Here is a 26,586-nt window from a genome sequence, read left to right as displayed (position 1 = left end):
ATTGCGTTTGCAGCTGGATGTTCATTCCTTCCCCTCCATTATTTCACTAAAACTTGAACATATGTGTGTACGTATTTCTTGAGAAACATCGCCACCGAATATCACATCTCTATGATTTCTACATTATTGAGGAGATGCTTGAAAGTTGAAACCCCCCACTGGGAAAGATACAAAAGGAAACTTGCAAGGAAATGGCATGGTGTTATCCCAACAATGTCTAAAGAAAAGTTGATGGTGATCCCAAACACATAAATCTTGACAGATTAATATACAAGAAAAATCCCAAACACATAAATCTTGACAGAAATTCAATTATTGTATTATTTTTTTTAATACTACAACAATAACACATCCAGTGCAACCAGATTGAAATGAAAAGCAAAGCATTCTGGCAAATACCAACAAATAAGAATTCCTCACTTTAACTCTACCAACTTCTCTTTACCACAAATTTGATTTTGCATGTTTTACATCGAAGCTCTTTTTAAGGTGAAATCCAAAGGAAAAAAAAAAAGTCTCAAGCCAGCACTATTTTATCTTTTTTAAAAAAAAAAAACAATTTTATTAAATAACTCATACCCATACCTTATATATGTCAATGAGATTTTAACCCATGACGTCAAAGTTATTAGTTAACCACCTTAACCAATCACGTCACGGCTCACCAACAACCCAAGCCAACACTAAAACTATGCTCAAAATCTCAAAATCATCATACACAAATATGATAATCATACAAGAGAAAAGGGCATATACATGACCTAAGATTCAATTCAGACGCCGCAGCCTTTTATAATTCTTGTTTCCTGGGAACTTCGTGTGTTTTCTAATTCTATGTGGCCTATCTATTGACCAAGATTTACAACAAGATCAGTAAATCAGCACGTGAAAAACACAAATGAATTTTCCACTAAACAAAGGTTACATCACAAAATGACCAACCAATGTCCATATTTTCCTAGTGCCGTTGGGTTTAGCTTGAAAAAGGGGGGCCTGGGGAGATGAATATGATGCGGCATACAATAACAGATTGGTATAAAAATTCAAATTTCAAAGTATTGGCTTTGATTTTTGACTTTTGTGTTAACAACGATGGAGAAGATGCAATTCTAGTTCCACATACACAACGTTTAAGTATGGCACACCATTACAAAATATAAATATGTCACTGCAGTCAATCACACTATTATTAGTATGTATATCAAACCCTTGTCAAGCAGAGAATATAGACTTCATACTTATATTCAAACAAATTCTGAATAGTCCTATTTATAACATGTGGAGTCTATAAATCAAATTATATTCACCAGGATGAAGTACAAGAAACTTAGAACCCAGTGTACCTGATATAGACAGAGCCTGGTTTTGTACTTTTTCATTGTGGACAAGCTAAATCTACTCAATCCATAGTAAGATTGCATAATAGGGTAACTGCTAGAACAGCCAATTTAGAAGAGAATAGGAGTCAAACACAGACAAGGAAAGACTGCATACTATCAACATCAGGATATTGTGTACAGTTGTAAGATATTGCAGAGGAATAACACAGAAAAGAAATGCAGAACATACGTTTCTGCCCCTTGATGGAGAGCAAAGTGCGACTGGCGAAAGTTACTTTTCATTCAAGATTCAACATGCTCCTGTGTTTGGGGATCATTACATTGCTGCATATATGTGAGATTACAAGTGTCCAAAAGTATAACTGGAAATGCAGACTTGCCAAAAGGTTGGAAATATTTGCATCTTTGCACAAATGCCTGGTGAGGCTTGCCAAATCAAAATGCTAAACTCGTCGTTTATCCAGATTTCACCACTAAGTGCGGACAACAGACAAATGATAGTGCTCATTGCTAACCAGAAGTAGTCACTGTGGTATTCCCCTCACGCTTAAGGAAATGAGAAAAGGTGGCCCTGATGGTAATCCTAGCATTAAAATTTAACATACGCCTGCAAAATACATTAACTGAGCTGTGACTGAGAGGACTCTTCATGTTTACTGTCTTGTGGGGCTACTGGTTGATCCTGTGACAATTGAGATTCTAAACTTTCCACTTCAAAAAGAGACTCTGTATTAGAACCATCATCTTTTGTATCAGTATCCTTTGATGGCTCATCATTAGGCTCTGCGGCGCTAGTATGGTCCTGTTGCTTTGCAGTTTCAACATGCTGGTGATCCTTTGTTTCTGAACCCTTTAGAGGAAGAGATGGAGCAGAATCACCTAATCCTTTGGAGAGACAAACATACTTGAAAACAAGCTGTTTGTAATTATTAAGAAGGTCTTCTACATCATTGACTGTTAGATCACCAACATGTGCAAACAAGTATGGATACTGCCGGAAAACCTGGCTTGCCTGCTTATCATTTACAAGGAGTGCTGCACCCTTATCCTCCAAATCTGAAAGTGATGGAACTTTTGATGATTTGGGGGGTGCTGTTGGCTCCTTGTTTATATTCACAGGCTGACCGCCTTGATCAGGCTGGCTGTTCAAATCAGTCGATAGTCCTGATAGAATTGCTTGAGCAGATTCCATGTTCTTTTCAAACTCAGTTTCATCCATTGACAGGGCATTTGCATCCATATTTGAAATGAAGGATTCGACAGATAGCATGTTAGTGAAAAAGTAGGCTGCTTCTGCTACTAATCGAGATTGTCGCCTGTATCTTTGTATATACAACAAATTTGAGTGCAGTTGCGGAGGGTTTGCCTGCATTACATTTAAAGCAAGTTTGTGAATATACATATTTATATTCCTTCATTCATGGGATCAACTAAGAGCTATGTCTGAGTTTTAATGTTTTGCAGTAGGCAAATCAGAATAGCCAGATCTGGGGGATCATTATAAACATAAGTAGAATAGAAGCATAAATGCATTGCACATGCTGTGATAAGTGAATTTTAAAAAAATCAGGCCATCATATGAAGTTGGTCATACCTTCAAGGTAACATAAATTAAGACAGGAAGAAATTCATCAGCTCCGTGGGTATTCTCATTTGAAGCAATAGAAGCATTGTGCAGCAAGTTATTGATAACCTTGCAACAATTGAGTATACACACAAGCTTGTCCCTTGGTGCCTTGTACATATTGATCTTTTGCAGTTCTTTCTGTGCAAGCTGCAATGACAAGAGTGAAAAATTGTAAGAGTATGAACTTAACAGTTTCCGGTGTGCGCTCACCACAAAAGTTAAAGAGCCAAAAAGCAAAAATAGAGAAATTGGGATACATAAATCAGGCAGAGCATGAAAAGTATGGAATGAGGAACGATAATATACACATGAGTTCACTGGAAGAGGAGAGAGCCTATCATTGTTCCCCCAACTAGGTATTTTGTCTTAAGTATAATAAAGCTTTACCTAAGTTAGCACAGTCAGCCTTATCCTATTAAATGAGTGATGCTCAGAAAAACTTATGATGTTACTATTTCCTCGCTTAATCAATAAATCAGATAAGTTGTCCAATCAGATTTTATCCAAAATACAATACAAATTGCAGCAAGTTATATTCTATCCCCTACCTATCACTTAAGTATTGATGAATACTTATATTTCATTGAACAATTCTTGTTCCTTTTTTCCCCTATTTGTAAGAGATTTCAGGCATCTGAAGATCCATTGGCCTCCTAAATATGAAGTATTATTTGTCAAGAAGATTTCTACGACTTAGCCATCTTCGTTGAGAAGTACTGGACCTGTGTCTATGTGTGAAAATGGAGAGCAATGCATCCTGATTGAAAGAATTTTACCTTTGAGGATCTTATGAAAACTTTATGCACAGAGAATACAAACACATATTTATAAGTGTATCTTTTTACTCACCAGCCATGATGTTTCATTTTGAAAGGCGGGCTTGATATCCAAATTTTCTGGCCGAATGAATTGCTGAACTAAAGCCATCTTCTCGTGTAGTACGTTGTCAAGTCTTACATCATCTGGAAGTGAAGCAAATACACGAGTAAATAACTTTGTCATGACATACTTCTCCAGTCCCTGTATTTAACAGATTGCCCAGGCAAAGAAAAAAACAGAAAAGAAAAACCAACATCTATTAGAGATATCAAGTATTAGCAAAATCCTTCGCATGAAATAACTACAGAATGTGCATTCTTATCCAAAACAATAATGATAAGGTGAACGTGGAAAACAAATAATCTGAAGAGTTCCTCCACGAGGAAAATTAGCACAAAATATTTTACGAAAATCAATCTTCTATCCACATTCTATACTACACTAGAACTCTTTCTTTTCGTATTCATTTCGCTCTCCTTGCAAAATCTTGACAGCTTTTTTTACCTTTCTTGAATATCAAATGTGAGTTCAGAAATAGCAATTACTACGTCTTTCTTTACCTATAGGCTTTTTTAAGTATATAACCCTTTGCTCCTCTGCAGCCTCTCTCTTTCTCAATTTCTTCTCCTACAGCTCCTGCTATCCTTTGGTCTTGGTTTCATCGCAGGTCTTTTGTTTTGGGTGTTGTTGTGGTTTTGTTTATGTCAAGCAAAACAAAGTTTTAGTTTTGGTTTTGTTATGGCAAATTGGCAATCAGTACTGAATTTGAGGACTGAAATCCAGTCAGCCACTCAAGCCCTATTGATTGCCGATAGTTATGAACATCTATGCTTGCAGCTGTCGCTTCATCTTGCGGCTTTTGCATTCAAAAGTTCGTAGATGTACGTTTTCTATTATCATATCACTCTGTTGTTCTTGCATATTTTGTAGGAGCACAACTAATCCAGCAAGCATTGTTGCATTTTTGGGGTTCCAATCTTCTGTCTCCATTCTATACTACACTAGAACTCTTTCTTTTCTTATTCGTTTTGCTTTCTTCGACGGCTTTCTTACCTTTCTCAAATATCAAATGTGAGTCCAGAAACAGCAATTACTACATATTTCTTCACCTATAGAACTAGTGGAACTACACAAAAATCGCTCAACTAAAGATCCATCTCAGTGATCTCACTCGTGTTACTTACTAGTTACTAGTTGGTTTCAAATTCATATAACTAAGCAAGACTAGAATAGTATGAATCATAAGCTCAATTACTGTGTAGGAACTAGAGACAAAATGACTGTTACCGGCTAAGTAAAACAGAAATTACTGACCTCGCCAGCACTATCGAGCTCCTCTTCAGAACAGCCAGCCCAAAGTGGATGAACCCTAAAATCCACTTCCATTTGCGCAAAGAAGCTCTGCACCGCCGCACTGTCCCTCTCCGGATCACGAGCATCGTTCGAAAACGAAACAATGAAACTGCAATCAAATCCGAATCGTTAAACTAAATCAACTTCTCAATCGAATTCAAATCGTCAACAAATTTCAATTTCGGTATTTGATTTTGACCTTTTGATAGACTTGACGAAGTCGCCGGCGGACGGTTGACGCATGCGTTCGAGGAAGTCGTGCAGCCCCGTGAAGACGTCGGCGTTTTCAATAAGCGTCCGATTGGAATTGGACATGTCGACGGCGATTAGAGACGCAGAGCAGTGCGATGGAGCCGATGAAGAATATCTATCAGAGATAGAGAACACCCAAATTAAATCATCTAATTATTGAAGCCCATTTATTATTTTTGGGCCTTTAAAGAGCAAAAATATCATGTGAAATTGACGTTTATGACAAGGCTTTTGTTCAGTTTATGTAAGATCTACTTGATGAACTTATTTTCGTATTTAATTTTAAACATGCTTTTCATATCTTTTTCTTAAAAAAAAAAAAAATGGATGTTTTTCGCAGAATTGATGATTCCTTTGCCTAGTAGGAGAAAATCAGCGAATTGAGACTTTAGGAAGATGATCAAACAAGACCATATGGTTTGCCTAGCTTGAAAGACAAGGAGTACATCTCAACTCTTATAATGAGAAACTCAAGTTTTGGTGTCAAAACTTAACTAAAAAATTAAACTTTCCAATTTGCTTATGATATTGCAAATGTTGAAGAACCTGAAAATATCTCAACTCATATAATGAGAAGCCCAAATTTAGAACAACTAAATCGTAAATAGACAATAGACCAGTTAAGAAGCAATTTTGAAGTTATGGGTAAATTGATAATCATCGAAAAGATTAAGGGTTCAATCCGGCAGAAAAACAAAGAAGTGATTCATAATTTGATAGCTATTTGTTCTGCTCAAGTGTGCTGTCGAAGGCATAAGAGCTCATCCATGTTTCAAACTTTCAAAACTTCAAAAATAGGAAATCTATTAATCAATCATTCTCATTCTCATCACATATCAAGTAATGGAAGCAATGTCTTTTCTATTTTGTGCATTACATTGGTAATTATACTGTAACAGTGGAAGGAAGGCCTACATAAGAACATATCTCACTATATAAAACTAATATCAGGAAACAACTATCAATTTGTATAAATACCCTTATATCCTCCTGCGCTGAATTACAATCAGAAGACATCTTGAAACACAAATGGTGTCACATCAACAGTTCAGATGAACTGTTTCCGCATAACTTAAGCAGCAGCTCATTAAGTCTTCCCTGAGAGTCGAAGAAGCAAAATCTTGGACATGTCCACCTGACCACCTCCACCATAATCAAAATGCTGTTGCTGCTTTGATGTCATCACTATTGAACGGACTGTATGTACTTGTTTGTTTTGACAGCAAAGACCCTACAAAAAGAAGTGATCTAGAACAACGAACCCCAAACAGCTGCATCCCCTTCACCACACTTTTCATGAACAAATTTAATCTTCTCCACTGACTTGCAGATACCACTGCAGCTCCAATCAAATGATGCAATGCAGACATTTCCTGCCTGTGCCTTCCACTCGCAATCTGCAGAAGATTCAACTGAATTATAGACAAGAATAAAAAATATATATAGACTCACACATCCATCGTTTCCTGGTAATGAGTAAACCAGGGGCATCTAATGGCCCAAAATGGTATTGTTCTTACAGGAAAGTAAAGTTGCTCGCAAATATACCAATAATCACTTGAGTGAATCTATTTGAACAACCATATGAACATTGCCTTTTATTCTTTTCATTTATCTAAACTCTAAAGTGGGATGGAAGAAATTCACTATTCACTGTACTAAAGAGAGTACCTGGTGGAGTGCCACAACACATATTGCGCTCATCAATGTGTTCAACTTCAAGACCAATGAACCACGAACCAAGAGACACATCTTCATTGGCATACTTATGCAATATGGGCCTGCAACAATAAACAGTGTTGTCCCAGGAGTTCAATCATTGCAGAACGAAGTATAAAAGAAAAAAGAAAAGGTGAAATCATATAGCATTGCAGATTTGATTACATATCGGATGAAATATCAAATATTGGAAAGAAGATCAATACAAAACAACATATTCTTACTGGTTAATAGAGATGTATGTAGCTAGATCCCTGGAGATTGCATAAATCTGCCCAGTTGCATGTCGGAAGTATTTGTTTCCCGCCTCACCAAACTTCCAGTGCTCTGGTTCATGGTACTTAAGACTCCTACAGAATAAAGAAACATAAGAATTAATAACTCCTCCCATAAAGGATTGGTGAGAATCATAGAGTAGTATTATCTATCATCAATTAAATGCTCAGGACAGTTACTTTTGAGCAAGAACAGGTCCAGATTTCATACACCCAATGTATACTCTAGGCTTTGAACGATGATGGGCAAGAGTTGAAGCTAGCATACCTGTGCAAGCAAGACAGTAAGAAAATCATCCTTAGTAATGACATTCATATCTTTTTACTACTGAAAAAGTAAATAGGACAATGCAGCAATAGCACATACCCAAATTGACATGTACATCATCATCCACCTTGACATAAAAGTCAGCATCCCACTTTGCAACTGCAGTGGTGAAGAAAGTTTTTGTTTTGGCTGACAACTCATGATAACCTTCAACATGTTCCTACAGCACAAAACAAGACTCAGAAGTCAGAACAGATTATTAGTATAATAGTCTCATGGATAGTTTATGTCAGCTCTCTTACCAGCCTGAGGAAATCCTTATGTTGAGATTCTTCTGAATCAATGGCTCGATCTAAAATGCTGTTGGATGTTGCACTGTATAAATGATCCAGGTACCACTGAGGTCAGTTTCATACGAAAACAGAACATCCTGTTGATATTGTATTATAAATCATGTTTTAAATGCTGATATTATCCTATGCATATCATACATGACAAAAGACAGATAAATAAACATTTTCTGGTGTATATTATTAGATATAACATTTTCCAGATATCTTCCTGTACTCCAAGTTCCTCTTCAGTAAAAATGGCAGGTTCTAGTTATATTCGAATGGTACATCATGAGGACCAACTTGCATAGTAGATCCTACTTTCATGTACTATATAAGCAAAAGAAAAGTTATAACCCCATTGCAAGTCTTCATATAAAAACTGACTTCAAACTAAACAAGGGAAGCATGTGATGCAGAACTTGTTCCCAAAAATGAGCTACCAATGGATCATACGGCATCTAGTACAAGGTTTCCCGTTATATTGAAATTCTCAATATCTGACGTGTTGAATCAAAAGAAATCTGAGGGTCGAAATATGGATCGAGAAAAAAGTAAAGCGATGAGTCTATATGCATATATGAGGATTGCCTCTTCATAATCCATTGCACGCGCTGACTATGACACTATGTAAGTTTTCAAAAAAAACATCATGACAATTCTTGATAGAAAGCCAAATTACCTGTGGCCAATCATGAAACGGATAACAATCCCCTTCTCACGCTCCAACTGTAGTAGCTTTTCCCCTGGCCGAACAGTTGACACGATTTCAGCAATCAGGCCCATATAAACCACTGGGATCTTATGCATACATACATAGATTAAGAAGAGTAATAACAAATCTAAAATACCTTGAGGCATCCAAGTCTCTCTAACCGAATCTCGCCGCTTCCTACTACTAAATGCAGTGTTAATTCCAATCACAATAAATGCCTTCTGCTTAGCTGAATTGTCCTTCTGCAACACTGAGGTGGCAGCGGAGTCACCGGAGACCCCCATCTCCTGAGAACTCCGAGCTGCTGCTAACTCCATCTGAATTGACGCCATTTGCTTGTCTAAAGATCTGATACGCCTCCGCAAATAAGCACCCAATTATCAGTACACAAAATTCACACAACTGCCACAATACAAAGCAACCAAGTCCAAGATAATCACAACCACAGCTCAACTTACTGAATTGACTCGTGGGTTTTGTAAATCTCATTCATCACATCCTTCTCTTGTCCCAGCTTCTGCATAAAACCAACAAAGCTTCCATCTTTAGCAACAAATTTAGCTTCTTTTAGAAAGAAAAGAAGACCCAAAATTCAAATCACCACCTTCTTAGTCGCGCAATCTTCGGACACAATCTGAAGCTCCTGCTCCTGCCGACGAGTAGAAATGAGCTGACCGTTGGATTCAGGTACAGCCCACATCCTACTTAAACCAACAATCTCAAACTCATGACCAAACCAAAACCCGAAACACGACCATACATGATAAGAAACATTGAGATCACTCTACCTGCTGGTGATGAGCATGCCGAGAAGGAAAGAGGGTACGCAGAAAATGGGAATCCATTTCGCTGAGATCTTGCCGGAGCTTCGGTTCTTCATCCTCCCTGCGTGTTTTTACAGAGAGAAAGTAGCAGGAAGAAGTTGTGACGAAGCTGGAAGGAGGGTGAGATTTATAGGGGTGTGATTTATGGGTTTTTGAATTTTCTTCTGAGGCTTTAGACGTGGGTCAGTGGGTGTTGGGTCCATTATTTTGTAGCCACTTGAAAGTTTGGACCGGCGAGGTTAGGCAACGACGTTATGATTTTCAGATGAGACTTTATGTCTTGTTGAGGGGGTTTTGGCCACGGCGGCTGTTTTTGTCTAGGCCCGCCAGTTACGCCACTCGTCAGAGATCCGTTTCTTTGGCTTGTGATGATGACCCGACCCGTTTTTTGGACATAGTAGAGGATTTTTGAACCAGTGGACCTTTGTTTTGTACGTTGGAACTAAAGTGAAATTAGTCCTTTTGACCAAAGGAAAGTGAATGTCACAAGAGAAAAATAAGAAAGGGAAATTAGTTTAGTTTGAAAATGCATGGAGCATGATTAGTGACAGAAAATCATTTGTAATGTTTGTTGTGTTGTTAAATATAATTTATATTGATGGACGCATGCCGGATGTTTTACCCTAAATCCAGACAGAAAACATCTTCTTTTTTCGATTTTATTACGTGTTATTATGTAGATTTCAAATAAAAGTTCTTTTTTTTTTTTTGTTATGTAAAACCAAATCAAGGGAGGATCACTTCAAAGTTTGGATGCAGATAAAGCATGCATGTGCCCTGTGAAATTAAGTAATTAACAAGTCCTTCATTTGCTTCAACAACATGCATGCTAATAATGTTGGCATGTACTCCATGACAAAGTACCAGTAGGGCATTCTGTATTTTCCTAAGTAAATAACACGTTTAGGGTTATTTGGCTTCCTAATATACACATTTCCAGCAGGTCATTTTCTATTATGGTTTAATACTACATTCCTGGTTGGAGACTTGGAGGATCTCTTGAAGACTTCAATTTTATTTGGTAATTTGGTCGGACATCGGGTATGTTTGACCCGAATATTGATGGCAACTATGGTTTTACATCAATGTTTTCAAAAATATCGAAACGATGCTTATTATATTATATTTAGCCTTATATTTATAGTATTTAACCATTTATATGGGTTTCACTAGAGGTTTCAAGGTACCTAAGTTTGGCACTAGCATTCGTTATTAAATAGGAAATAATTATAAGTTGGAGACTTGGAGATCTTTTTTTTAGAATTGTTGCATGGATCTAGATGCAAATGTGATGTATGTAGTATGTACAATTTAGGTACGAGCGTCTCTTTGGCTATTGCCGTGATTGTGCCCGTACTTGTGCCATGATCAACCACTGTGGGACTCAATGTCCTCATGAAGAGGAGATCGAAAGAAGTTGTTATCGAGGTGGCTGCTCCTCCGCCTCAGGCACCTTTTGTTGTGTTTTGAGGTAATCTTTAGACTTCCCTGGTTTCATAAAGAGAAGCACAACATTGTTATTCGTCCTTTGTCGGAGAAGCAAATCATTGCCACAATGTCGTCGGCAAAGCTCATTGGAGTTCAGCGAGGTTGGGAAGAGGAAGACGTGTCTGGTGAGAAGCGCACCAAACATCTTTGGCTTTGGTTCCTATGATATGCAACTTGAAACCCTAGGTTTCATTCCATCTTTGGGGGTATGATGTTGGTCAGCCAAACAATAATATATATATATATATATATGAAGGTCACGTGGTAACCATAACAGACGCACGCAAAGCAGGTGATGGTGTGAATATTTCAGACTTCATGGTGTATGAGCCATAGACGGTGGTCGAAGCAATCAACCCTCAAGGGTATGATGGGGCCCTACTTAGCCCATGATATGTTAATTTCCCATGTAGCTTGTGGACAGGTATACCATTAGGTCTCCCGGCTTCATATAGGTTGCTTGGTCACATTGTGGGACAATTAGGGGTTTTCAATTTTTTGTTCTAGTCAGTTGCATGTCTATTTTTTGACAATCTTTTGGTTTGATTTTTCAAGAAGTTTTTAGCTTGCTATTTTTCATTTGAGCAGTGGGTGTAATGAGTCTTCGAACTTCTCTAGCTTGAGTTAATAATCACCTCATGATATATATCAATGGAGAAATGGAGATCATCCAATATTAGGAAAAAAAAAAAAAAAAAAAAAACTAGTACTTTTATTGTAAACTCAAGATCACCAACTGAAGTTGGTGCAACTATAAAAGAGGAAGTAGATCATCTCTCATTCCTTAGGATATCTAACATTAATTCTGACCAAGTCATTAGACATAGCAAGTAACACATTTTCTTGTCACGAAAACGACTAACATCTAACCAACTAGTACGTACAAGCAAACAGTAGGCGAAGAAAATGAAAAGAGGAAGTTTCTATGAGTCCACCACAATACTTCTTAATTATTTCCTTGATTCAAAGGTCACACCTCACACCCTATAAGCATGGAAACCCATTTACTTCCTTCATTTAGTCTTTCCACTTGACCCGGGCGATCAAACATGATTAATTAGGCTCAAGTTTGACATATTTGCGAGATTAGTGTATAATGCAAGTCCAAGCAAAGTGATTACATTAGTTCATGCACATAACCACATTGTAAATTTGTAATATTTGCGAGATTGCTATTAAATTCATTGGTCTGTTATATGCACATTGTAAAATCGTGCTAATGGGGGAAAATTGATTGCTCTTTATGTTAGTTTGTGGAGAAATTGTATCCATAGAACTTAAAAGTGGTACCACCTTTTGAAACTTAACATGAATTCACCAAATTTTGTGGATAAATTATAATTCATTGTTTTAAGAGCGGTTTGATACCGAACATGATATAATGATCTAACTATATCGAAGTCATTATTTTGTATGACCTATGATTCTATTTACAATAATACAGACTAGTATAGAGTAGGCTTAACGAAAGAACATATGTATCACGTTTTCAATTTTAGCCAAAAATATGAACGGAATTATTTGACCACCAATTCAGTGGACCTTTTCATTTTCTTTGATAACTGAGAAAATGAAGTTGGCGCTTGAAATTGACCAGATAAAAACAGAGCCCGCTCAACGAGGCCCAACCCGTAAAAGTATTGGGCTTAAGATGGTCAACCCGTTCTATGACCCGGGATTACGTTTTTTAACTCCTCCCCGAATCCCAATCATCTCAGACGCATTGCTCGAAAGTTCTAGGGTTTCCTCCTCATTTCCACAAGGTAAACGTTTCACCTCTCATCTTCTACATTCTTCTGCTCTCTTATTTTCGCAACTGTTTATTAAATCGTTGAATCGCCGATTTTGGTTTCAATTCAGTAATTGTTGTTTCCGATTTGTATGAGAGCTTGCTCAATCGGAGCTCAGTGATTGCGTTTCTGGATTGGACTGTGTGTTTCCTTTTGTAAATACATACAGATCTGTGCATGTTTAATCCTCAATCAGGTCAACTGTAATGAACCTAGTTACATTAGTATTCTATGAGATTTTTTGTTTGTTTGAAATAGGAATCAATTAGAGTAGTTTTGGATTCTACGATTTTGATTGCGCTCTATTGGAATTATTTTCTATAAATTTGCTGTTGTTTATCTGTTTGATTCAAGTTTTGTTTCTGGTTTACAAGGTAGTCAGTAGCGGAGATCTCTCGCAATCATGAGTTTGAGCAATGGGATGAGGACCTGTGCCAAGGTCTTGATGTCTTCAGAAGCATCGCTATCGAAATCAGGTTATTTTGATGTCTTCTGCTGTTTATTTTGGTTGTTGCTGCTGTATATTTTTAGATAGCAAGTGTTTGCAGAATGTGACAGTGTTTACAAACTTTGGACAAAACATTGAATATGGTTTCCTGTGTAATTAGTGTTTAAATGAAGGTTCTTGTGATTAAAGTGTTGCTGTATGTTTTTTCCTTGCTAATTCCATCGAGTCCAGGATGGCTGGATGTACCCTTGAGCATACAACTGAATATGGTTAAATTCAGATGTCAAAATATGATAAATAGGAAATCTGTAGGGATGTGATATTATTATTTGCATTTGAAGAACATCCACCCCCTTTACTTGTGATAGCATACACATTATCAAATCTGACCTGGCTGGTCAGAAATCCTAGATCATGGCATTGTGGAGTGTATTGCTGTGAATCGGTTAAGATGAAAGCATCGACAGTTCGATGAATCTTGCCATGTAATATATAAAAATTAATAAAACATTTGAAAGAAAAAAGGCGACCATACCGCATGTACTTCCCAGACCATGTTTGACTCGGTCACAGTGCTTCTCCTTTGTTATGCCTTTCAAAGAACAGAGTGAACTGCCTCTGATGGCACTTCTGTTCCCATGCGGGCATACAGAAAACCAAAAGCAATACCTTTCTTTTTTGTTTTGTAAGAGCTTGTATTCTCTGCTCTTATGTTAAAGAAAGGTCTTGCACATATCCTTTTGTCACCCACTCTGGCTATTTCAAATGAGTTCTCACTTGTCACTTTGAGAAATGTTTATCTTTTCTTGTCTCAGTGACATCTCTGTCATCATGGTTATGCGTTTTGAAATCTGTTTTGGCCGTTCCAAATGGCTTCTCGCTTTAAATAAGTGTGTGTGAGGGCTCAATTTCACCCGGCCAATATGTGAATATGGGGCAAAATCGAGGGGTAACATGTTTTCTTTCTCGTGTTTCAATCCAGGGAATTGCCCTAAATATTTATTTTTGTTACCACATGAGATGAACTTAATTTTTCCTTACTGGACTAGTGGACTATAAATAGCTAGGCACTGACTCAACTTTTGGAAGACTGAAATGTGGACGACAGTATATTATCTGTATATTCGATGGGTAAATTTATAGTTGATGGGTTTCTTGGGGTTGTGTCAAACGCTTAGCGACTTAGTATGTTGTAATGTGCACAAAGAAACCTGCACTGTGAACCATCCCCATTGTTAATTTTGCTAAAAGACTTATTGTCAAAGACGAGGCTGCCACTTGTAATGGGAGAGTGAATGTTCAAAGCTACTGTAAATCTTTTTAATGGGAGAGGGCTTTCATACCAAACTTACGATTACTATTCCTAAAAATGTATAGATTATACAAGTTTAAATGCTGTTCTTTTCATTTTGTGTGCTAAGTGGTAGTTGTTATTGTGGTGTCGCAGCTACTAGGGGCTTCCATTCAACTGGAGTAAAGAGGATGGGCGGACATGGCCATGATGAACCCTTCTACATGCATTCCAAGCACATGTATAACTTGGACATGATGAAGCACCAGGCATTGAAGATGAGCCTTGGGGTGTTCACTGCCTTCAGCATCGGTGTGGGTGTTCCAGTATATGCTGTCATCTTCCAACAGAAGAAAACAGCCTCCGGTTGATATGGTTGAACGCAGCAATAAGAGACGCAGAATTATGCAGTCTAGACATTCTCTTGGATCCATTTCTCATTATTACTTGTCTTGTGAAAAGTATTGTTTGATAATTTTGTGTTAACCAAATCATGCACATAAGAATCAGATTTTGAGCTTTGAAATTGTTCTCAATTCATTCATAGCCTTCTCCCGATATTCCCAGTGATGAGCAGTTAAATAAGCAAAGCGCCAATATAAATCCCAAATTTTGTATTTGAAATTACTTTTCTTCAATATCGAATCTTAACTTGTTTCCTCTGGAAGAAATTTCTTGGACGCTGCTATAATGTTACTGAGCAAGCCCTCGTTTGCTGGAAAAGCACGCCATATCGTAAATTGCAAATGCTCAAACTCTTTTTGTTTCGTCTAGAGAAACGAAATTAACAATCAAAATGCGGTTTGGTCCCTCGTGACCTCGTCCGCACCATATATACACGACTCTTAACGTTGTGTTTGTATGAAGTAATTTCAATTTTCATAGAAATTTTAAAATCATAGAAATTAAAATTCCATGAATTTAAATCCCATTAATTAAGAATTTTATTATTTGGATTTGTAGAGTTTTAAAATGATAAGAATTTGTATATAGACTAATCTCAGTTGAGAGAATTGACAAATGACACCTATTTGTTTTAGGAATTCAAGTCAGAAATTTAAGTTTCTAAATTTCACGATTATTTTCCCATGAAAATTGTTAATTCTACAGGATAAGAATCTAAACGGGGAAATCAATCTTAAGAAATTAGAAATTTTTTTATTTTTAATTAAATTTCTAGAAATTCACCGCATCTAAAAGGACATAATTTTTACTTGCAATTTAACATTTTGTTGGATAAAAAAATAGAGTTCGTTCCTAATTGGCGTGCTTTTTGTATCCTCATATCCCGAGAGTTCGTCCCAAGCACATTAGATCAGAAAGAAGGAGAAAAAGAGATTAGATTGATATCGGCATCATGGCTTCAGCGCCTCGAAGAAGCGGTGGAGGCCTCTTCGAAGGACTCTACAGGGTCATCATGCGCCGCAACTCCGTCTACGTCACCTTCGTCATTGCCGGCGCCTTCCTCGGTGAACGGGTGCGTCCCAGCCTTTCTTTCTCTTTCGTTCCTCATATATCTGATATGGAAATTTCCCTTGATTTCATATTGGGCTCTGATTCAATCACTATTACAATTTGGTTCATGCATCTTTTTTCATGTTACAATTTGATTCAGTAATTTTTACTAAATCAAATAGTATCAAGAGTACCTTAGTCGTATGCTTAGAACTTGTTTTTCTGTGAGACCTTTGAATGTCTACTGTGCTTGTTACGAGAGAAGAAAAACTATTTGTCATTGCTGAATTCTTGTGCATTGGTTTCAGGCTGTGGATTACGGGGTTCATCGGCTGTGGGAGTACAATAATGTTGGGGTACGACACTTATTTTGAAGTTTTCATTTACTCAATCAATTTTATGCATTTCCATTTTGCAGAAATGTTTTCATGTATGTGAAACTGGGGCTCTGAGAACTTTAGGTGCTCGTGTCTTTATCTTTTACTCTATGGGTTAGATGTTTAGATGGAATAGATTCTACTTTCAGAACTGGAGGCAATACAGTTGAAATAACTAACATGATGAATCATTTGACATCCATGTATTTTCTTCTTTTTCATCTAATTTGTATCTAGGTATAGATGATGGCAATAGTTCAATCAGGAACTTAATTACACTGTTCTTGTAGTATTTTCTTTTTCCTGACTTTTTTCCCATGGCGTGTGTTTTGCATAGTATTAGATCATAGGCATTAAGGCATGATTGGATGGTAATTAGATCTGGATGTACATGTATTGAAACAAGACGCATGCTATATAATGATTTGGGGGCCGTGATGCTTTGAGTTCCATGGCCATAGTGAATGGTTTTAAAGGACATTGTATGCGGATACATTCTATGCAGTTGCGATTCTGCTTTTGGTAGTATATAATTTGGTATATGCTGAGCATAATTTAAGGTTGTTTTCTTTATGATGCAGAAACGATACGAGGACATTCCAGTCTTGGGGCAGAGACCATCGGATGAATGAACTAGGAACTCTTCCTTATAACCGTTATACAGTTTTTTCAAGTGAGGAGAGTTCGAGTATGCAATTATGCATTAGGTAGCAATTCTTATTTTCATCATAAAAGTTTTGATAGATTGAACTGATTATATCAAGTATGTTCATGTTGGATGCTCCATTTAATTGTTTCTGGAGAGTTGAATCAGTCTTGTCTGGCCACATTGACTCTGGAAATTTCTTTTGTTGTTTGTTTATGAGGTTTCATCTATTGGCCTTGATTTCCATTGACTAAAGCATGTGATCCAGTCATCCAGATATAATTGAATATCCAGAGGCACCGGATCAAGAATCGTCTCAAAAAGGTGTTCATCAACCCCTAAGAATATAAGGTATCATTTTTACAATGCGAAAAATGAACTAGGGAAGTTTCGGAATCTGTTTGTTGAATCAACAATGTGTACCTGGCCCCAGATTATATATATGGTATGTGAGTACATTTAAGGAAGTTCTAGTTTTATCTACAAATTATTTGAACCAAGGTGCATCAAAGCCAGGTGCTAAGATTACTGGCTTTCATCCCACACCCTCGTATACATTCTGTTACGCCAGAGTAGTTGAATCATTAATATACCGACTTGCTGCTACGCTTGTTCGAACTCCATGCCCAGACAGCTTATTACCTGACCTGACTCCTGAGCAACACTCATGTAGCCTCAGACATATTCCTGGCAAAGAAAAAAAAAGATGTATATCAGAGTTTTTATAAAAAAAAAATATAAAAAAAAGTGACAATGTTCATACCAAGCTACCATCCAGCAGCTTTAATGATTCAACTACTGCTGTTGGGCGACATTTCAATGAAGATATTTAATCCATATAAAATTAACCCTGGATTTAAATACAAGGTGGGATCAAGGCATGGGTTTATTGGTTTAACATTTCGTGTCGAGACTCGAGACCCTGCAGTCTGCAGTGAAGAGTGAATCTGTGGCTCCAGCATAGAGTCGGATTTTGGATGACATTACCACCAAGGCACCAACATTGTGAATAGTTCATCATAAAAAAACATTAGTAAATAGTTCATAACAGAAAAAAAAAAAAAAAAAATTAGTAAACATTGTAACATTTCGTGTAACAATTGTCGTGTTGAAGTTGCCGTCCTCGGAAAGAACCGCGAGCCGCCATCCCCCTAAACAAAACCGGATGCCCAAATGAGTTCCCGGTCACCGCCTTGACAACCAGGCCGTCAGCCGCCATCCAACACAACCGTAGTCTTCATTATGTTATTTCGAGTTTGGTTCTTCGGTCGTCATGGGACCATTTAGTTTTTTTACTTCTTTGACAACATTATTCACTTACAAAAGTTTTTTTATTTTTTTTAACCTCATTACTTATGTTAGGTTAATTCAAAAAGAAGAATTGTAAAACGATTTTACCCCGTCTAGATGGCCACGAAAGAACAGGTTGGCAAATAGAAAAAAATAAAATAAAAAGAAATATAGTAAAAACAAAAAGGCGGTGAGTTAGCCCTACGCGTAACCTTCTCGCACCCAACGCCGCATATAAATTGCTTCGCTTTCTCTCCATTCTCTCTCGCTCAAGACGCAAAGCATAACACCACATACCTACATCCTCATCATATCCTCCTCCTCTACTCTAGGGTTTCCTCTCTTCTCCTCCGCCTCCAACACCACCAGGTATCGCCGCCGTCTCAATCGATCTGCCTTCTTTCTGTTTAGATTCTTTCAATTTTATCGCCGATTGTTGATTTTGACTGCGTGTTTGATCGGAGCTTTTGTGCGCTCTGTGTGGATTGTTGTTGTTTACATAGATCTGTAGCTGTTTACTGCTTAGTTTTAATTTTTGTTTACGCGTTGTGGTTTATTTTGTTTTGATTTTCGTCGATTGATTTGGATTTGCGATTGATGAAAATCGTTCGTGCTTGTGAAGATTTGTTTTCGCAGGAAATTTTTTGAAGCGTGTTGATTATTCGTGTAGTCTATATGTTATGTGCTGCTCCTGTTCATGTAATATATTCAGAAAATCAGTCTGTTTCTTTTTCTAGTATCAGAAAATCACTCGTTTCTTTTGGTTGTGTGTTGTTTAATTGCATCAGTGAAACTGTGCTGTTTTATTTGGTATCCAGAACTCTTAACTTTACAGTCAGCTATGCGTGTTTGTGTTACTAAATATATCTGATTGTATGTGATTTTAATATGGAAAGAAGAAATCTCAGGTACACTGGAAATTATTCCTTCTTAGCTCACCTTGTTGCAAAGTTGGTGGCTGTTTGTGGGAATTTGATTTGTATTTTATTGCTGTTTGATTGAAAACTTGTTGGTGGATGGTCAGTGGTGTTGATACACATGTTCTTGCTGTTGATTGAAAACTTTTTGGTGGATGCTATTTCATGTTTCTTGGACGTGTTGTGCTAAATGCCTTTATTGTTTGCTTGCAGGAAGTTGGCAGTTTATTCTGCTACAGTAGTTTTTCAAAGTGGAGAGTGTGAAGTTTGTACCCTATTTTATGTCTGAACGGGCCTCTCTCTATTGGTCATCAATTGGATTGCTTGGTGAATACTGTCCTACTAGAAAAAAGTACAGGTTTACGGCTGCCGAAGTTGAATGCATCCATCTTGGATCATTAGAAGCCGTTAACAATCAGTCTCTTGGTTGCCATTTTATGCAACCTGTTCTTGTTGCTGATTTTTCTGGTAGAGGAGCCCTTCTTTTATATTGATTGTCTTTCACACGTTTATTGAAGATGGCTCTACAGAACATTGGTGCTTCCAACCGTGACGATGCCTTCTATAGGTATAAGATGCCAAGGATGATAACAAAGATAGAAGGCAGAGGAAACGGCATCAAGACAAACGTGGTTAATATGGTGGAAATTGCGAAGGCCTTGGCCAGACCTGCTTCGTATACCACCAAGTATTTTGGTTGTGAGCTTGGAGCCCAGTCAAAGTTTGATGAGAAGACTGGAACGTCCCATGTTAATGGAGCTCATGACACTGCTAAGCTTGCTGGACTTCTTGAGAACTTCATTAAGAAGTATGTGCAGTGCTATGGCTGTGGGAACCCGGAGACTGAGATTATCATCACTAAGACACAGATGCTGAATCTTAAATGTGCAGCCTGTGGATTTGTGTCTGATGTTGACATGAGGGACAAGCTTACGACTTTTATCCTTAAGAATCCTCCTGAGCAGAAGAAATCTGCCAAAGAAAAGAAAGCCCTGAGGAGAGCAGACAAAGAGCAGCTCAAGGAAGGGCAAATTGCTGATGAGGAGCAAAAGAAACTTAAGAAGGAAGCGGCGAAAAAGAAAGGCACCTCCGGCTCCAAAGTATCAAGCAAGAAGAGGACCTCCGGTTCTGATGAAGATCACTCCCCTACTAGGAGCCAGGGAGATGGGATGGACCAAGCTGCTGATGACGATGATGATGTCCAGTGGCAGACAGACACATCCATTGAGGCAGCAAAGAAGCGAATCGAGGAGCAGTTGAGTGCTGTTACTGCTGATATGGTCATGCTTAATACCACTGAAGAGAAGAAAAAGTCCCCACCAAAGTCTCCAGAGCGTGAAAAGAAAGCAGAAGCCAAGAGTGAGAATGGTGTTGATGATGTCCATGGGAAGCTTGTTGATGAGATCAAGCAATCCTTGAAGGCAGGGAGCAGTGCCAGTCAGCTCAAAACCCTTTTCGGTACTCTGTGTGGTACTCCCCAAGAGAAAATGGATGCCTTACTTGAAGCCCTCTTTGAAGGTGTTGGAAAGGGGTTTGCCAAGGAGGTGAACAAGAAGATCAAGTACATCTCTGAAGCAACCAAAGCCGAGGGCTCTCAGCTGGTTTTGTTGCGTGGATTTGAGTCCTTCTGTGGTAAGGCAAACCCTGATGCTACAAAGGAGGTGGCTTTGGTTTTGAAATCGCTGTACGATGAAGATGTGCTGGAGGAGGAATACATCATGAAGTGGTATCAGGAAGGGTTAAGTGGCAAGGCTAAAAGCTCCCCTATTTGGAAGAACATTAAACCTTTCATTGAGTGGCTCCAGAGCGCTGAGTCCGAGACAGAAGAGGAGTGAATGGGCGCTTCCTAAGATGCTCTCGGTGGTTTTTCTGCTTGATTACCAGTATTATGAGTCGTGTTTCTTATTATTTCCAATTGTGTATTAGTGGTCTGTGTCTGGAAATAAAGTGGGAGTTGATGGTTGGGCTTGTCTTGTCCAGCCTGCTCCTATTATGCTTTGCTTTTCGTTTGGTTTGGACGTAGAGACCCTTGGGTCTTATTTGGTTATGTTATTTGTTTCAATAATAATTTCAGTACTTCATGTTTTACCTCGTGTTGTCCCAGTTATTCTCATCTAGATAATTCTCGGTTGTGTTCTGTCTGGGCTTCTGTAACAAACCCAGCCAACTAAAGACATTGTGGTAAGATTGTACATTCTCCCGATCCTTGTACCAGATTTCAGATGTCGGAAACTTTTGCGAGTCTTGTACGGTGGATTCAGACCTTTTGGTTGTAGAAGGCTAACGCCATAGGGAGTTAGAGCAAAGAGTGTTAAATTTAGGGTTTATGTAGATGTCCATTTGAATGGGACTCAAAATGTTAAATTTGGCTACACGGATAACATTAACTTTATGAGGTTGGTTATAATCTACCAAATTGTCACATTGAGAAGAATGATACAAAGATCAAGCATATGTAGGATGAACTGATCCCATACTCAAAACAAGTTTCGTCTATAAACCATTATGGAATGGTTTCGTTTTACCCATATAATTCTAATTATTTGTTTTGAAAAGTCGAGCAGGACCGTATCCTCATATTAGGGTGGTTTTGCCTTCTTCCCAATTCAATCACATTCGCACAATCTTATCAAACCAAGAGTTCTTGACAAAGAATAAGACCTGGATCAGCCATGGTCGGTTGTGATTTAATTATCTTCTTTAATCCAATGGACCCTCAAATTAGGTTCTTTTACTCCGAATCTTCAAAACAATGTTGTCAAATAATTTATCCTTGAATGTGAATATCCAAAAAACATCAATGCCTTGTTTTCTTCCGGTCAAAGTGGTAGATACGTATAAGTTAGAGTTCCCCATTTTATTTTGGATTGTGGTATTATCATCTATGCTAGGGTGAATCATTTTGTCTTCACCTAAAAGATGTCAACAACAATGACACTCATATCATTGTATTTGACAAAATATGATCCAGGTATTTGTACTTTGTCACTATTAACGTCACATATTCAAATTAGTGTTAATGATCATTACTTATAAATTTAACCAAAGAATTAGCCTACGAACGTTTGTGTATATTAAAAATGTCAAGAAGACTCTTGAACATGAAAGTGAAGTCCACTAGCATACAAGCATCGATGATGTACGAGAACATTCATAATCGCCTGTCGGGACCTTACATATATACTGATAATTCTTAGTGTACCACAATCGGTCTCATAGGAATAGAGGAGCAAGAATAGAGGAACTACCAAATGTGCATTGTTAGGCATCATGAGATCTAGCTGCCTTGAACGGCCTTTACATCCCAAACAAAATGGAGGACGTGTTGGATTCTTGAATATTCACATTGATGTCAAATTTATAACAACATGGTTCCTTTAGATCTTAAACAAAAAAGAATATAGACGTCGGGCTATCAAACTTTTAGATTATCGAACATTCACATTGATGCCAAATTTAAGAAAAATAATAGTCTTATTTAGATCTCATAGTCATTGGATTCTCGAATATCATGAACAAAAGTGGTTATAATGATCCCATTGGTCTCATATTCCGCAACTGAATTTGATTTTAAGAAATGCTCTAATTACACAAATGTCTGATGTGTGCAATGGTCTTTGGTAGAGAAAGAAAATAACAAATACGGACCGCGACACGGAGGCAGGGAAAACCGGTCCTTGCCTAATAATCGTATGAGGTCCCTTAATTAAGAACTTAATTAAGACCAACACAAACTCAAACACTAATAAGTAATAACCAATTTCTCGAAATTTTTTCTATCTGAATTTGAATTTGGATTGGACAGTCAAATATTCAATATTCAAATAGCCAACCAATCCGGGGTTGCCAATTAGCTTAAAAACAGTCCCCAGAAAAACCAAAACCAAAAATAAAGAAAAGGGAAAATATCCTAACAAACAAACCTGATGGGTTGACTTGTCTCAGTGTCAGTGTGTGTGACATTCACTACTCAGCACCAATCAGATTCCATTCAATTTCACCATTCAAATTCATTCAAGTACACAACCAATGCAGAGGTGACGTCAAAAGAGTCACAGAAAATGTACAACAATGGCCCCCTCTATGGGATTCTCTGACAACTCCTCCATTTATTGAAGCCCCCTCCGTAGAACAAATTTAATTGAGCGGTAATTGTGATGGATTTATCAAACCTAATTAATGGACTAACCATTTATTACTCTCTCATGTAGTATTACTACGTTGCGTTGTCACCTTGTCGATCGATTAGACATTGGGAAACTTTTATTATGTGTCTATAAAAAATATTCGTTAATGTTAAAAGTTCACACGAAAACATACGATTAACAAACTTTCAATTTGTTGTTATATTATGACATTAAATTATCATTATACTAGATACACAATTAACACACTCTAAATCACAATACGACAATCGTAACTCACAAGATTGTCATTGTCTTATTGTTTTCCAAATGTCATTTTCTTTGCTATTACAGGTCGCGACCGATTTTCTATTTCCGGTTATAAACCCCGCTTTCATATACTACCCTATATTCCATTGCTGAAAAACATAATCGCTCGTTATGATTCAGAAATCGTATATCCGTTACAAAAAAAATTGCTCAAAAAAATTGTGATACGTGTGAAAGTAAGAAGAGTCGGTTAGACTAAGAGGACTTGGGTGGTGGATTCCGTTTAGGAGTTGTGTGTGAAAACCGTAAAATTTGGACGGAATAAATGGGAGGCGACCAATCATGTCCATCGGAGAGTAGTTTTAACCCACTATTACTCCTCTAATTAACTTCAATTAATTAAACCAAATCAGAAAATATAAATAAAGCTGTGTGATCCATCAAAACCCAGACTCGGACAGTTTTCTTTTTCAATTTGCTTTCTTTCTTTCTCTGAAGAAGACAGTGAGAGAGAGAGAGAGAGTGATTCCCTTCCTCCTCCTCCTCCAATCCCTAAATCCCAACCGCCACCATGTCTCCCACTTCTCAGCGTCACACTCGCTCACGCTCTCATTCTCACTCCCACGCGCCGCCGCAGCCTCAGCCTCAGCCGCAGCTCGTCTCCATCGACCCCAAAATCTGGCGAGCCTGCGCCGGCAACTCCATCACCATCCCCACTCTCCATTCTAGGGTTTACTACTTCCCCCAGGGCCACCTCGAACACTCCACCTCCGCTTCGTCTCCGGTTCTTCTCTCTCCTCAGGTTCTCTCCAGGCCTCTCATTCTCTGCCGCGTCGCCGCCGTGAAATTTCTCGCCGATCCCACCACCGACGAGGTCTTCGCCAAGCTCCTCCTCCACCCCGTCCACCCCGGCCTCTCCCCACACCACCGCGAACTCAGCGCCGCCGCGACGGAGGAGGTGGAGAGCGAAAACGACGATAGGGTGGTGTCGTTCGCTAAGATCTTGACTCCTTCCGACGCCAACAATGGCGGCGGTTTCTCCGTCCCGAGGTTCTGCGCTGATTCGATTTTCCCGCCGCTCAACTACCAGGCCGAGCCGCCGGTCCAGACGCTCTCCGTCACCGACCTCCACGGCGTCGTTTGGGACTTCCGCCACATCTACCGCGGCACTCCACGGCGGCACTTGCTCACTACCGGCTGGAGCAAGTTCGTCAATAGCAAGATGCTCGTCGCCGGCGACTCCGTGGTGTTTATGAGAAACTCCGGAGGCGGAGAGATGTACGTCGGGGTGAGGCGCACCGTGAGGGCCAGCCACGGCGGCGATTGCGCCAGGTGGAGCTCTCACATTGGTCTGAAGTCGTCGTCGGAGGAAGGCTCTGGAGGGGACGGGTTTAAGACGAAGCTTTCGGCGGAGGCTGTGGTGGAAGCGGCCGAGATGGCGGCGCAGGAAATGCCGTTTGAGGTGGTGTATTATCCGAAAGCTGGGTGGGCTGATTTCGTGGTGAAGGCGGAGGTGGTGGAGAAGGCATTGAATGTGTTTTGGACGGCTGGGATGAGAGTGAAAATGGCTATGGAGACTGATGACTCCTCCAGGATGACTTGGTTTCAGGGCACTCTGTCTTCGGTGTTTGTTCCGGAGAGTGGGCCTTGGAAGGGATCTCCATGGCGTATGCTTCAGGTATTTCATTTCTCTTCTCGGATTTTGGCATTGAATGCATTGTGGTGGTTATTAGCTTAACATTGATGCATGCTTGTGAAACTCATTGGATGTTTATATGGTACATTCTAATGTAATGTAGATGAGTTGAATGTAATTTTCTGTATATATTAGTGATTAATTTACAGATTAATTTGGGTGTTTGGATATTGCTGGGATTGATGTGAATATTTGATTTTCAATAACGCAAACCAGCCTGCATTGTTCTATAGATGCTTGATTTGAATGACTTGTATAAATTAAAATGTTGGAAGAGAAGTTGGAAAAGAAGATTTGCTTGATCAATACCTTTTGTGAGAATATATGCATTACATTCTCTGGCCTTGCTCTGTTCAAATGTTTGAATAATCTGTGTTGAAAATCATTAGTTTTGTCTTGAAATAGAAAGCAAAAAAAGAAGGAAAGAAAGAACTAACTACCTGTTCTGAAAATATATAATCATGTCAAGACAAATTGATCAGGTGGTAGCTGATAAGTGATAGAAGGTTCTGTTGAGATTTGAGGTTATGCTTTTTCATAAGGTTTCTCTTGATTGAATCCCTATAGAAGTTTGTTTCCTTTTATGTCTGTAGTTTAGCGAACCAGAATTTCTGTGCTTTGCATTGAATTCTACCTGAGATTACTTGAACACAACAGTGCACACACATTGCGTAGGTGGGAGAAATAGAGAATGTGGTTGTTTATATTATAGGTAGAAGTTTTATGAAGAAAGGTGTTGGATGTTTAGAAGATATACATTTCTCATTGCCTTTAGAATGCACCATGTTAAGTTTTATAGTTCATGCCTAGCATTTAGTTAAATATCTAATATCTCTATATAATAGGTTACATGGGATGAACCTGAAGTTCTGCAGAATGCCAAGAGGGTGAGCCCATGGCAAGTTGACTTTGTCGCATCTACACCTTCTCTTCATCCTGCACCTCCATTTCATACTGTATATCCCCTTACAAAGAGATTCAGAGCTCCACTGAATCCTGCGCTGCTGAGGCATGGAGAGGAAGAATTCATGATACCTATGACAGGAGCAGCTAATTCAACAATGGGGCAGTACAATGCTTCCTTGTTGAACTATAACATTTTTCCTGCTGGCATGCAGGGAGCCAGGCAAGATCTATTCTGTGATTCCAATGCGTCTCATTTGTTTAATGAAAGTACTCCTCGGATGTGCACCTATAATTCCTTTGGCAACAACAACATGGCGCCAAGTCTGAAAAGGGTGTCTACTGAGTTGAACATTGGAAGTCCACA

The 26,586-nt window shown here is 38.6% G+C and overlaps 6 protein-coding genes across 6 annotated transcripts in view; 4 read left to right on the top strand and 2 right to left on the bottom strand.

Annotated features, from left to right (window-relative positions):
• Window positions 1-1,287: 1,287 nt before the first annotated feature.
• On the bottom strand, window positions 1,288-5,543 carry LOC101315242 (vacuolar protein sorting-associated protein 9A-like). Its single transcript, XM_004300378.1, has 5 exons — window positions 5,339-5,543; window positions 5,101-5,248; window positions 3,817-3,987; window positions 2,935-3,114; window positions 1,288-2,706 (listed from the first exon to the last, which is right to left on the bottom strand). The coding sequence occupies exons 1-5, from the start codon at window positions 5,452-5,454 to the stop codon at window positions 1,960-1,962; spliced, it is 1,362 nt and encodes a 453-aa protein (XP_004300426.1). The 5' UTR covers window positions 5,455-5,543; the 3' UTR covers window positions 1,288-1,959.
• A 629-nt stretch (window positions 5,544-6,172) lies between these two features.
• On the bottom strand, window positions 6,173-9,922 carry LOC101313610 (beta-1,3-galactosyltransferase 7-like). The gene is made up of 11 exons (XM_004300372.1): window positions 9,489-9,922; window positions 9,305-9,401; window positions 9,159-9,217; window positions 8,837-9,048; window positions 8,668-8,731; window positions 7,956-8,028; window positions 7,753-7,873; window positions 7,566-7,653; window positions 7,335-7,460; window positions 7,063-7,172; window positions 6,173-6,788 (listed from the first exon to the last, which is right to left on the bottom strand). The coding sequence occupies exons 1-11, from the start codon at window positions 9,578-9,580 to the stop codon at window positions 6,640-6,642; spliced, it is 1,191 nt and encodes a 396-aa protein (XP_004300420.1). The 5' UTR covers window positions 9,581-9,922; the 3' UTR covers window positions 6,173-6,639.
• A 2,806-nt stretch (window positions 9,923-12,728) lies between these two features.
• On the top strand, window positions 12,729-15,063 carry LOC101293204. The gene is made up of 3 exons (XM_004300387.1): window positions 12,729-12,775; window positions 13,181-13,278; window positions 14,698-15,063. The coding sequence occupies exons 2-3, from the start codon at window positions 13,206-13,208 to the stop codon at window positions 14,910-14,912; spliced, it is 288 nt and encodes a 95-aa protein (XP_004300435.1). The 5' UTR covers window positions 12,729-12,775; window positions 13,181-13,205; the 3' UTR covers window positions 14,913-15,063.
• A 731-nt stretch (window positions 15,064-15,794) lies between these two features.
• LOC101292903 (cytochrome b-c1 complex subunit 9-like) lies at window positions 15,795-17,249 on the top strand. The gene is made up of 3 exons (XM_004300386.1): window positions 15,795-16,018; window positions 16,305-16,352; window positions 16,955-17,249. Exons 1-3 carry the CDS (start codon window positions 15,899-15,901, stop codon window positions 17,003-17,005), a joined length of 219 nt encoding a protein of 72 aa, XP_004300434.1. The 5' UTR covers window positions 15,795-15,898; the 3' UTR covers window positions 17,006-17,249.
• Window positions 17,250-18,573: 1,324 nt separating this feature from the next.
• Window positions 18,574-21,317, top strand: LOC101313897 (probable eukaryotic translation initiation factor 5-1-like). Its single transcript, XM_004300373.1, has 2 exons — window positions 18,574-18,678; window positions 19,440-21,317. Exon 2 carries the CDS (start codon window positions 19,745-19,747, stop codon window positions 21,059-21,061), a length of 1,317 nt encoding a protein of 438 aa, XP_004300421.1. The 5' UTR covers window positions 18,574-18,678; window positions 19,440-19,744; the 3' UTR covers window positions 21,062-21,317.
• A 2,874-nt stretch (window positions 21,318-24,191) lies between these two features.
• Window positions 24,192-26,586, top strand: part of LOC101298328 (auxin response factor 17-like) — a 3,427-nt gene continuing 1,032 nt past the window's right edge. Inside the window, exons 1-2 of the mRNA XM_004301740.1 lie at window positions 24,192-25,298; window positions 26,162-26,579. Of these exons, the coding sequence (XP_004301788.1) occupies window positions 24,192-25,298; window positions 26,162-26,579 (1,525 nt within the window). The remainder of the gene's footprint in view (window positions 25,299-26,161; window positions 26,580-26,586) is intronic.

Source organism: Fragaria vesca, linkage group LG5, assembly GCF_000184155.1.
Source record: "Fragaria vesca subsp. vesca linkage group LG5, FraVesHawaii_1.0, whole genome shotgun sequence".
In the NCBI taxonomy this organism is placed as follows: domain Eukaryota; kingdom Viridiplantae; phylum Streptophyta; class Magnoliopsida; order Rosales; family Rosaceae; genus Fragaria; species Fragaria vesca.
The sequence above is the reverse complement of the archived record's forward strand: the minus strand, read 5'-3'. Positions and strand labels throughout refer to the sequence as shown.